The sequence below is a fragment of the Haliaeetus leucocephalus genome, unplaced genomic scaffold (genome assembly GCF_000737465.1).
Source record: "Haliaeetus leucocephalus isolate CR32 unplaced genomic scaffold, Haliaeetus_leucocephalus-4.0 Scaffold450, whole genome shotgun sequence".
NCBI classification, from domain to species: Eukaryota; Metazoa; Chordata; class Aves; order Accipitriformes; family Accipitridae; genus Haliaeetus; species Haliaeetus leucocephalus.
In genome coordinates, this window is record NW_010972886.1 from 12,195,352 (window position 1) to 12,207,407 (window position 12,056).

A 12,056-nucleotide genomic window follows, 5' to 3' on the forward strand; every position below is an offset into this window, starting at 1 on the left:
CTAGCTTATCCAGTTGGGGAAAATGGGTTACAATCTTCTTTGAACTAGGCTGTAGCTCTGCCAACTTTGTATTTAGGGTATAGGCAGCAATAACTTGAATGATTGTAATTTTTCATAAGCCTTCCACTATTCCCTTGAAAGATAGAAATTTCTCCCTTAAACTGACTGTCAGATGATCTTAAATTATGCTCAAGAAGTATATGACAGGATATGTTTGCAGACTCAGTGCAGAAACTGTGAGAATGCAGTAGCGCTGTTAGGGTTTTGCGGTGGTATATTTGCTCCCATGCTGAATTCACTTGTTGACTGTAATGTGTATGGGTCTTGTAGAAATTAGTTTTTGACAAGCTGAGGCAGTTGAAGGGGAAGCAAGAGTGTAAGGAGCTGTTAGACAAACTGAATGGTTTCAGAGTGCTTTAGACTATTAAACATAGTTTCTGTTGATCCTTCTTTGAGGAAAAGGGCTACATGTCTTTACACATTGTTATAACTCCTATAGGTTCCAAACCATTTGATGCCTTCTCATGATCTAATTTAAGATATATGTAGGAATTGATGGCTTTTTAATGCTGGAAGGTCGCAGTATGACTGTGGGGACGTAAGAGGTTAACAGCAAAATCTGAGTATAGTTGTAGAACTTGTGCTTGGAAGATAAAGGTCTTAGCTGTATTACTGATTCATTTACTGTGTGTCTTTGCAAGGCTTTGGAGACTGACAAGCTTCTGAGTAAGACAGATAAGAGGTCTTGTGAGAGGAGTTTTTGGTCTGGGGTTGGTCTCTGTATTTGAAGTCTCAAAATTATGATTAGCTTCTACTGTTAGCGCTGGAAAGTTGATGTGCAAAATGAATGTTCCAAACTAAATTCCTGAGCTGAGAAAGAGCCAGACAGCAGCTTGAGGGGGGATTGCAGCAGAGACTAGCTTTTCTCAGTGGCTGGTGGCAGCTATCAGTTCTGCATAACATTGAAGACAAGTATCTGCTGCTGTAGGGTGGAACAAATCTGATTAAAAGGTGGCAGTGGGGATCATGTGCCAGGAGAAATCTGAGGTTTTGCAATCAGTTTGGGAAAGGCTCTTACCATAGGTTTTACATTCGTAAGTGTGCAAAATGGGAGGCGGGGGGTGGGGGGGGGAGACTTCCAGAACGTATGTGGGGAGGGAGACTGTGTCAGGAGTATGTTAAAAAGACAGAAAATAATGCATTTGTGAATTCTGAAACCAAACTGTTTTCAGTGTGATGCAAAATTTTTAGTGCTAAGAGTGATTTTAGGTCCCAAGCTGGTTTTATTAGCTGCATAGTGTCATAGTAAGAAATAAGGTTTTATTTATTTATTTATTTATTGTCATGGAAAAAGCTTAGTTTGATACTAGCTCCTGGTTCACCCCCATCTGCAGCAACAGAAATCTTTGAAGGCATAAAGATAAGCTATCTTCACTTCTGTGATTCTACATATAGTGAAAGACAAGGGAAGATGACTTGAGGGGCCCTTCTTTGGGGGATGGATGGAAAGGTTAAGAGATTTACTGATCTAACTTCAAGAGTAATTGTCTCCAATTCATATCTCTGTACCCTGTTTCCTTTTTTGTAGTTTAGCCAGTTCTGGGAAGATACAAAAGATTTCGTAGTTGTTGAAGTCTTACGTAAGACATTTATTTCTTCCTTCTACACATTAACGTAAATTGTGTAGGTTAGGTACCAGTATTATATCTGAATCTGATTTTCCTGCACATATTCTGGAAATACTAAATCAACAGTTCTTGAGCTGATGACATTGTGCATCTGGCTATTTTATTTTTTGGTGGTGGTGGTTTGTTTCTTCTAGAAATCCATTTCCAGCTTGGAATCCATTTAGAAATAGTCAAGAGAATAATCAAGGCAGAAAAAATGTTCTTCAAGAAATGCGTCCTGTTCCAGAGTATACTTAGTGATATAGCTTGACATTTTATGGCATGTTTGTATTTCTAGTCTGACTACAAATCTGGCTTAACAAAATGGAGCCAAATATCTTTCTTAAGAGTACCCCCAGTGGACTGTAATAAATTGCCTGAGAATGTAATTCCAAGCTCAAAGGTCAGAGTATGTGGTTCAGGTCAGGAAACCTTCTGCTTTTCCTGCTCCTTCTTGATCAAGGTCTGCAGGCATTCCAAAGAGAATAATTTGATTTTGTAGGATTTATAAACAGGTCTGTTTTCATTAAAAGTTATGTTTGACTAATCTCTTATGCTGTTACTATTCACTATGTCTGTCTAATCAGCACTGTGTATCTAAAGTAAATTCTAAGAGAGTAAAGGAGCTTTATCAGAAGAATATTCAGTCTGAACAGTCAATCGTATTTTCATTCCTGTGATTCTGTTGAGGTCTTTTTTGCAAGGGTTTTTTGTGCTATCATGGTTAACAGCACAATATGGTCTTTTAGCCTCGCATATAAATTTTTTAAATGGTGGGGTTTTTGGTTTTTGGGGGGGGGGGTTTTGTTTTGGTTTTTTTTTACTGATGAACCCTTATTCAGCTGGCAGATTTATATTCTGGATGCAAACAAGAGATGCACATTTGCTATTTATTCTAAAGTATTTACTACATTGTCTACTTAAGTAGAAAGAATGAATAATTTGACAACTGCAAGATGCTTCAATTACATTTATGAGTATGTAAACTAATTTCTCTTTAAAACGCCTTGGAAGTGGAGTAATGTCATATGTTTGCCTGCACTGTTGTGATACTTCTCTGTACTGCTCTATGAAAAATACAGTAAAACCATTTTTTCTAACTGTTCTTTTTTGTTGGTTTATGCCATTTGAACGTGGCTGCCTCCTTCAATTGAACAAATATTCAGTGGATTTTTATTGTTTTAAGTCTAGCTGGTTTTTCTTAACTTTTCAGCCTTTTTCCACATCTGATATTTAAGTATTGATTACAAGAAAATGAGATGCACTTAGAGGTTTTATTCATAGGTGAATTATGCTCTCATGCTTAAGCTTGAATAAATGCGTGCATGTCCTATATTTGCACTTAGGTTTAAAGAAGAAGCCAGAATTGGTTGAAAGTACCTCAGAAGATGAAGATGAAGTTGAAAAACAGAAGGTAAAGTGGTTTAAGATGTTAAGAATTAGAGATACTGGATTGCCTGAATTCTGCAAATATTTATGTTAGGTGTTTGTGAGTGGAACTACTGAATTCCATAGGATGGCAACAGAGTAAAACTTTATAATTTTAATAGCGAGAGCCTTTGGAACAAAAACTATCCAAGAAGAATGGTAGATGGTCCATGCCTTGAGGTCTTAAGATTATGCCAGGATATCTTTCTGGAAGACTGTAGTTGAACACAGCTCAACAGTTAGGTAACACTGAAATTTAAGGGCACAGAAGCCATACTGGTTGAGTTGATAGTCCCTCTAGCTTTAAAGCTATCCCAGTATGTTTGCATGTTGGGCTGTGCTGAACATTTACTTTTAACATCAGCATTGTATAAAACGTGTGTTTTCAAACCTTGTCCTGTAGACTTTTAACCTTGAAGATTGAATTGTTTGCTATTGCATGTTTGCTTTTCATTCTTTCTCAGAACACGTTAACTGAATAAATCTATTAATTTCATATATGTTAATTTTTATTTTGCTATATAAATATCATTATAAAATTGTATCTGTGATTTCTAAATTATGGTGTACAATTTTCAGATTAGATTATTAGTATGTTTGAAAGTTGAATGTGGATATTTGCATTTATTTTATATCTAATAAAAAGGAAATCAACTATTGTATTTAATATTACACCTCAAAATGTTAAAAGAATGTTGTTATGGATGAAATAATAATGCCCTGACAACCCTATTTCAACTCATTTATATGTATGTAGACTCATACAGACTTTATTAACGAGATGCTATGTTTTTCATAGAAAACTTAATTTCATTGTGTGCATGGACTTACTTATTTTGTAACAGGCTGAAATGGCCCTACTTATGATGGATGATGAGGATGACACCAGAAAACATTTTAATTATAAGAAGATTGTAGAACAACAGAATTTGAGCAAGAAGAAGAAGAAACTTCTAATGAAAAAGAAAGAATTACTAGAAGATGACTTCCAGGTAATGGTGTGCTCTTGATTTTGAGGCTCGGATAGAACCTTTGTTAATATCAATTATTTTCGGGACAAATTCGGTGGTTTCATATCCTTCTCCCCTATTCTCTCTGAAGGAGAAGAACTAGGTCTACCTTTTTAGGGAGTTACAGGCTGTCCTCAAAAAGCAAGAAATATTCTGATACAATGTTGAAGGCAACAGACACAAACTCTGTGTAAGATAACAAGACGCTATTTATGCAAGGCCTTGTACAACTTATTGCCTAAAATACTCATTGGTACGTTTGCTCTGATTGTTATCCGCTGCTTCTTTTGTCCTGGTCAGTTCTCAACAACAAACCTTTCCTTGGTCTGCTAGTAGAGGCATATACAGGATTTCTACAAGCATTCATCTGTCTGTTTTACGAATAGTATCTTCTGGCTCTCTACTTCACACTCACTGGGATTTTTGCAACTGAAGCAGTTTCAGGAATGGTGAACAATCTCATGAGCTATGACTCGCTAGCAGCTCATATTTTATTGTGCTTGAAAGCTTTGCTTTTGTGGGTAAAGGTTGCCTAAAATAAATACTCCTTTTCTGCCTTCAGGTAAATGTTGCTGATACAAGATTCCAAGCCATGTTTACTTCTCCCTTGTTTAATTTGGATCCTTCAGATCCAAATTTCAAGAAGACAAAAGCAGTAGAAAAGATCTTGGAAGAGAAAGCTCGCCGAAGAGAAGAAAAGGAGCAAGATCTTAAGAAGGCAAGCAAGGGGCAGGAGAACAATATGGCAAAGAAAGGAGGGGTTGCTAAGAAAGCCATAGATCCTACCCTGTCAATGCTAATAAAATCTGTCAAAAATAAAACCGAAGAGTTTCAGGCAAGGAAAAAGCAAAAATTCAAATAACTGAACTTTATTTTTACTCAGACTTCAGTCTCAGTTCTTCTAACTGGCGACATCTATTAAAGTTACTACAGCCTGCTGTGATTCCTATCCACCTAAAATTTCCCCAAAATGTCACTTAATGGTGGTGAGTTTTGAGGTGACTAGAGTAATAATCACTCTTTTCTTCTGCCACAACAAATACTGTTTTGTACTACTATTGAAAAACTACACCTTGAAAATGTGTAAGTAAGGAATTGATGGTTTTGGGGCGGTTTGTTTTGTCTCATGCCATCTCTTAAAGATAACAGAAATGCTGAAGATGGTTGCAAAAAGTAGTCATAAATATAGTTGTATTTATAAATAAGAAAAAAAATTTGGCAGAGGTTTGTTGCTGAAAATAAATGGTCTTAATTCCATGTGGTTTTTAATTCCACAGAAGTCTGTAAAACTTATCTCTGTTGATAAAGAAGGTAGTAATATAACTACAAATTGAAGAAATTTTGTATACAGGTTTTTTCTATATTTTTTAAAGATTACATATATGGTTCATTAATTTCTCCTTTAAATACTTGAAGACTTCCTGGATATCTTTCTGGAATGGAAATACTGCCATTTAGAAGTGTTTCATTAATATATATTGGAAATAAATGGTTTAAATTGTCCCAGAGGAATTTTGGGTGCTTAGCTGTGTTTTCTTCTTCTGCGCCTAAATTAAATTATGTCAAAATTAAACTTTTTGCTATTAATATTGCATTGCCATTAATATAGTTACACTTATATAAAGTATTCCAGCATTGCCAGTGTTAGAAAGAAAAAGAAAGAAAGAAAGTCAAAGGCAGATCTAGATGATACAATTTTAGAAACCCTGTTGTTCGGCCATTTTAGTATTAGTGTTGGTGATGAAGGTATCAATGGCGCAGGAAAATACAGTACGTAGAAAATGATCTCTCTTCCCTGGAGTGTAGGGATTGATTTGTCTTAAGGTTAGGTTTGGTTTGGTTTGGTGGGGTTTTTTTGAAGTGTTTGCTGTATCAGCTCTAGGGGAAATACAACTTTGTATCAAAAAAGAATGAAGATTTTAGAAACAAGGACCTGAAAGGTAATATGTAATTTTACAGAAGTGTCATTAATTTCTAAGACACTCTACTATTTTAAACAAAGGATTCTATTAATAGATAATCAAAACTAGTGTTTATGTGAAGTAAATATATCTCAATCTGTAAAGGAGATTATGGAGTTAGATTTAGCACGTGGGAGGCTGTATACCTAATGGCCAAAAAGAAGGAAGTAAGGGACACAATATAGAAATACATGTGGAGATGGTTTTTGCAAGAGTGCTTTGCAATGATGGAATGAGGCTCTGCAATGAGGAATACTTGCAGACCTTGAACATTTTAAATGTAATTGCTCTTCATAAACATTTGAACATCTTCAGATTCATTTTCAAGGAGTTAACGGAAAAAGTTGAGGAGATACTGCAGTCTTTTGTACATAACTTTGATCCAGCTTCTTAGCCTTACAAACAATATGGCAGGACCCAACAAACCCATATTTTGTAGTGTGAACTGACCAACTGTGATGGAGAACAAGGAAAACTTGTCCCGCTGGAAGGGGCAGGAAGCTTCTGAACATGGGTGTACACTGGCAAACAGCACAATGATATTCAGCAAGATACGAATTTATAAAGAAAGAGAGGAAAGAAAGATGCTTTGGGAAACAGAATTTTCTGCCAAGGGAAGTGTCCCTGCATCAAACAGGAAAGCCAGTTGTTACTACTTAAGAAAACATTGTGTCATACAAAAGTGATAAAAGTGTACACATATGCATCTGATACAGACAGTGGATAAGGACACAAGCCTCTCCCATAACGAGAGATCGTATTAGTTTTGTAATAAAATTTGGACCATGGAAAACTAAGTAGTTTTCTTCAATGCAGTTTCTTAAGACTGGCACATATGAGATGATTTCCAGGCACAAAGTAGTGACACCAAGCCGAAAGGGTAAATTTAGACATACCATGAATTTGTACAGAATTTTTTCTAAGTGTGATTCCTTGTATGGTTTATATATTGTAGGCATACAAAGTGCACTAGGGACAGTAGCTTGAATTGAATGAGATTTAGAGATTGGATATACTAACATTAGCAGTGATGGAAGGGCAAGCATTTATGTTTGTGTATAAAGTGTGTGGAAAATCGGACAGCTGAGAGCAAAAGCAAAAGGTCTGAACAGCAACATAAGTCAAATGAAGGATCACCTAGCCCAGCGTCTGGGCTCTGACAGGGGCCACTAACAGGAGATACTGATGGTGCACTTACAGTATTACACCTTGTCAATGGGGAAGTAGGTAAGTTCATAATTGTTTTAAATGTTTCTTTCAGAAATACAGCTCTGGTAGGACTAATTGTTATAGTTACTTAACTCTGTAAAAGCACCCTTTTATAGCTGTAGGAACAACAGAGAGTTTCGTTCTGTGTTGGTGCACTTACAAATTCTGTTTTAATACCGGGTCCACAGACAGTCCCCATAACTTTAATAATTTGTGTGGAAAAGCAAATTTGGTGGGGGATGAAAGGCAACAAACTGCACTGTCTCTTGAATCCTCTAACCCTACCAAGTTCTACCAAATACTTGTTTTGATGTGTTTGATGTGCGTGCTCCTACAAAGGGAGTGTTCCTTGTTTGTGCACTAGCAGTAGGCATAGCCTGCTCTGTTGGACTTCCTGGCAGTAGTTGAGTAGAGTCACTTAAATTATCAGTGCCTTTTTTTTTTTTTTGGCTCCGTGCTCTTATAACTTAACTGAAAAAGAACACATGGCATCGGTGAATCTCCACTCCTCCAGAATGCCCAGATACGCCGGATGACTCGCTGGTACAAAACTCTCCAACAGAGCTTATGTACTTCTGTAGTGCATCTGTCCTTTACAATAACTTTGCTGGAGGACTAATTTGAAAAAAATGGTTCTAAAATTAAAAAGTCACAAATAGGGATGACTTTTTAATGAAATTAGATGGTATAAGTTATGTGTGTCTTCTCTTCACATGTACATGTGCTGGCAACCTTCTTTCTTCTAGTTAGGAAGCCTAGCCTGTACTTTGAAGTCATAGCCAGACAAAATGCACAAAAATGTGAAGACAGACTCGACAGTGATTTTAACTATTGGTTGAAAAAACTATTTTGCTGTGTGGTAATGTGTAGTGGGTATCATGTAAATGTTTAATGTATGATAACTTTATCTATCAGATGTTCTTTTTTGTTGTTTTTGTTCTCAAGTTGCTAAGTCCTGAGGGGACATCTTGGTTGGGAAGAACTTCAGGGTCTGCCTTTGCATGCATCTTAGATTGGAAATTTTTGGCCCATTTTTAAAATGACTAGGTCTAAACCCCCCCCCCTTTTTTTTTAAATCAAGTTATTAATTAAGAATTGCTAATGGCTCAAAGCCCATCATGTAATCTTCATAATTCCAGAACAACGCTAACAAAATCTTAAGTGATTTCTTTCTATGTTTTCAGCAGAAGCGTATCTTGGAAGTCTGGTAAGAAGTGGTCATGTCTCATCTAGAATTTCTTGCAATTCATTGCCCTTGGTGTAAACAAAACAAAGGATCTTTTTGACCTTCTCATCCTTTTAAACATGAAAATAGGATCTAGAAGTTCTAACCTCTGAACTTTAAAATATGATGTTATTTTTCCCTTTCACTAAATGTCATGTAACCAGCAAAAGTGATGGCAATTAAGTAAAATAACACATTAAAACCCAGGACTGCTAGAAGTGAGACAGAAGTAATTTTTCTAGCAACTTATGGAGGTCTGGTATAAAGTAGTTTGTCTCCAAGTTGGCAGCCACCAGAGCTCATGCTAGACTGTAAGCCAGACATTTAAAGATCTAATATTACAAGTGGAAATCACAAGAGGGTTTGATTTATTTAAAACCCGAGAAAGATCAGACAACCAGAGGTGAGGAGCCACGTATGTTTTCTATTATTCCTTCCTTCTAAAAATTAAATGTATTATTTCCAATTAATAGCAAGTCGGCTTTTTGTTCTTTCCATATTTCAGTAGTGTCCAAAAATAACAGTAACTTGTGCCGTCACATTCTTTTTTAGCAAACAAAACAACCAACCGAAATACTGTGGTTTTTTTTAATAAAGTCTTAGAAAGTTAAGTTACATATATATTTAAAATAAAGCTACTAATTAGGTTGTTTTTAACTTGTCTTAAATCATGAGTTAAATGCCTCAACCTCAGTTTTGTAGCTATGATAAGAACAACAAAAGTAGTAGTTCTGATGGCACAGTAATTTTCATTATTTCATAGAATACTTTAAAAAACTGCAACCTTCCTAATGTAAAAATGTACCTTTTCATGCACAGGACTATGTTACTGTATTCCTGTAAAAGGCAAGACAAGGTGGCAGAAAGGTCTATTGTCTTGTGTATTTTTTCTGTGCTTGACATACGGTGTTACATATGGGAATATTTTTGTCTGGGTTCTGGATCCAATCTAGATTAATGTCACTTAAGGTCATTATTACTTTATATCCTCCTCATCACTAGCATATGAGTAATCCCTACCAGTACTGTTCCAGCTCTGTATTTCAGCCATGCGAGACTATGCAAGTTTCAAACAACATTGCTTCCAGACTCCAGTGAGTGCCCTGGCAAACCTCACTCCTCTCCCATTCTCGGAGACACTCGCTCCAAAGGCTGGTTGCCACGTTTTCATGGGCAAATGCTCTTGGACTGCGTCCCATGTGCTCCTTGGCACTGCACAAATCCCTTGGCTTTGCACTGAAATCCTGCCCAATGCACTTTTAGACCTTGCTCTTTTTATATTTCTGGGGCAAGGAAGCAGGGAAAGGACAATTGAGGCAGATAGGGTTTGTATTGACTTCCGACAGCGTGAGTCAAAGAGGGACATTGTAAGTCTGAACAGAAAAACTGCCCACTGCAGTCAGCAACATGTGTGGCTGAACCACTGCTCAAAGGGGTTGGCAGTTTGTCTGTGGAAAATATAAGTCTGAACAGGAGTGGTTACCAAAAGGACTAAGAATAGCAAAGTGACTGTTTCAGGATGGCTGTGATTTCTACAGGTGATTAAGTGTTAAAATCATTTCTGTGGAGTGCAAAACCCCCTAAGCATAAGCTGCTTCCCTTCCTCGTTTCCCTTATCTGCTTTTCCCCTTAGCTTAATGCCCAGGCCCTCAAAGAGGGAGTGGGTGCATGAGCTGCCCCAAGAACGGATGCCTTGGGCTTTAGGAGGATTTGGGGGCAGAGCAGGGCAGAAAAGCCTGAGCTGTCAGTTCTTTTCCTAAAAGAGTTCTGCAAAAGTAACAACTGAGCAGCACCAGCAGGGAGAGAGCCTGAGAAGATGCGCGGTGATGAACAACGCAGCCTCTGGTGTTGACCAAGAGATGTTCTGAAGGACGTCCTTACAGCCGGAGGTGGGAAAGGAGATCAGTAATTCCCAAACCAACCACAAGTTACGCATCTTTTTTTCCGCATGTTTCTCATTTGGTGAATTTTAGAACTCTCTATGAGGTAACTAAATACAAATCCCTAGGAAGCAAAACCATGTCAGAGAGAAAATCAAGCATGGTACTTGTGAAATCAGCTCTAGCGTGTGTTTCAGTTACACAAATGGATGCTTTTCTTTAAGCTGTAGTCTGACACAAAAATGCCATGAAGGGAAGCAGTCTTCATTATTCTGTATTTTGGTCCAAGTGGTCGACTTTGTCAAATAACTGTTTTGTTAGCTGGGTTTTAATTTTAATTTATTACAATTAAATAAAACCCACAACCCTTATGCTCCATGGAAGTCCATCTGCCTCATGGATGGATCATCACTTCCTCAATCCAGATGACCAGACTGACCACTTCAGTGAACATCCTGACTGGTAGCAGTGAACGGTAGTGTGCTGTGTATGGCCCATGGTGGAGTTTACTGAGTCAAAGGGGTGCTGCACAAGGTGATGGCTATAGAGCTACTTACAACACTCTTGTATTAATATTAAAACAGTTGTAGCAGACCGATGACACTTAAAAGGAATACAAATCTATCACTAAAGTTAGCTTGTTTTCTGAAGAGGTGCAAAATTTACATTTGACAGCAAAGCAAGTTGCCTTGGTAAGCAAAGATGCGTTTGTTACAGCATGGCTGCCTTACTTAGCTGCAAGTCAAATTTTTGGAAAGGCAACAGGTACAATATGCACAAGAAGGGTAACAATAATGAACTTAAAATTCATGTCTAAAGAGATGTAGTTTAAAAGTGCAAATTCTGTCCTAAAATAAACCTGCATCGATTTTTGTATCAATCTCAACCTCCAAAACATGAGGTTGCTCATAGAGCTCATGCGCTAGTCTGAGGGATGAGAATGTTTGGGTTTTTTTCTTCCTCATTTTACAACCTGAAGATCAGAACCTTTCCGTTAAGAGAATGATTCTTAAAGCTTCTTAGTGAACTTAGATATCCTGAGCTCTCTCTGTTGCAATTGGATCAGTATCACAGAATTTGAAGAGGAGGGTGTTGTGAAGACTGCCCTACTGCAACTGTATCACACCTTGAGGGCAATAAAACAACTTTGGTTTGGACCAAATCATTACCCACAGAGAGCTGCAGAAAGCAACCATGCAGGTCAAAACCCTTAAAAATAATGAGATGATAAAACTTGTAGAGAAAACCTAGTCCAGGATTTACTTAGTCACCAACTTGGCCTGTTCTGACATAATATGTTCTTTTAAATTGTCATATTTAAATCTGCACCATGCTTTGTGTGGGCGTGAAGAGAAATGATCTCTGACTCTGAAAACCACTGCTCTGTGAGTCCTGGCTTCCTGATTTCCCATAGCAGTTGATGGGGAGATGACTATCCTCCTACAAGGGCCAGTACGGACCCAGTATGCATATAACTCACTTTCTGTGCTTAAGGAATAAAGACAAAACCTTGCAGGGATTTACTAGTAGTGGTTATTTTGGCAACAGCTGATAAATGCATATTTGAAGTTTTATTTCTCATAAGTCCTGTGTCTTATGATTTGGCCTCCATCTAGTTACAACTGTGAAAGCTGGCTGAGAGAAGTCACAAGCACACTGAGTTAAGAGTTTTTTGA

The 12,056-nt window shown here is 37.4% G+C and overlaps 1 protein-coding gene across 2 annotated transcripts in view; it reads left to right on the top strand.

Moving 5' to 3' along the window:
* Window positions 1–5,307, top strand: part of ESF1 (ESF1, nucleolar pre-rRNA processing protein, homolog (S. cerevisiae)) — a 31,627-nt gene extending 26,320 nt beyond the window's left edge. For both annotated transcript variants that reach the window (XM_010574794.1, XM_010574795.1), the window contains 3 exons: window positions 3,014–3,081; window positions 3,941–4,087; window positions 4,668–5,307. In XM_010574794.1, coding sequence (XP_010573096.1) covers window positions 3,014–3,081; window positions 3,941–4,087; window positions 4,668–4,967 — 515 coding nt within the window. In that variant the 3' untranslated portion in view covers window positions 4,968–5,307. The remainder of the gene's footprint in view (window positions 1–3,013; window positions 3,082–3,940; window positions 4,088–4,667) is intronic.
* The last annotated feature ends 6,749 nt before the right edge of the window (window positions 5,308–12,056 follow it).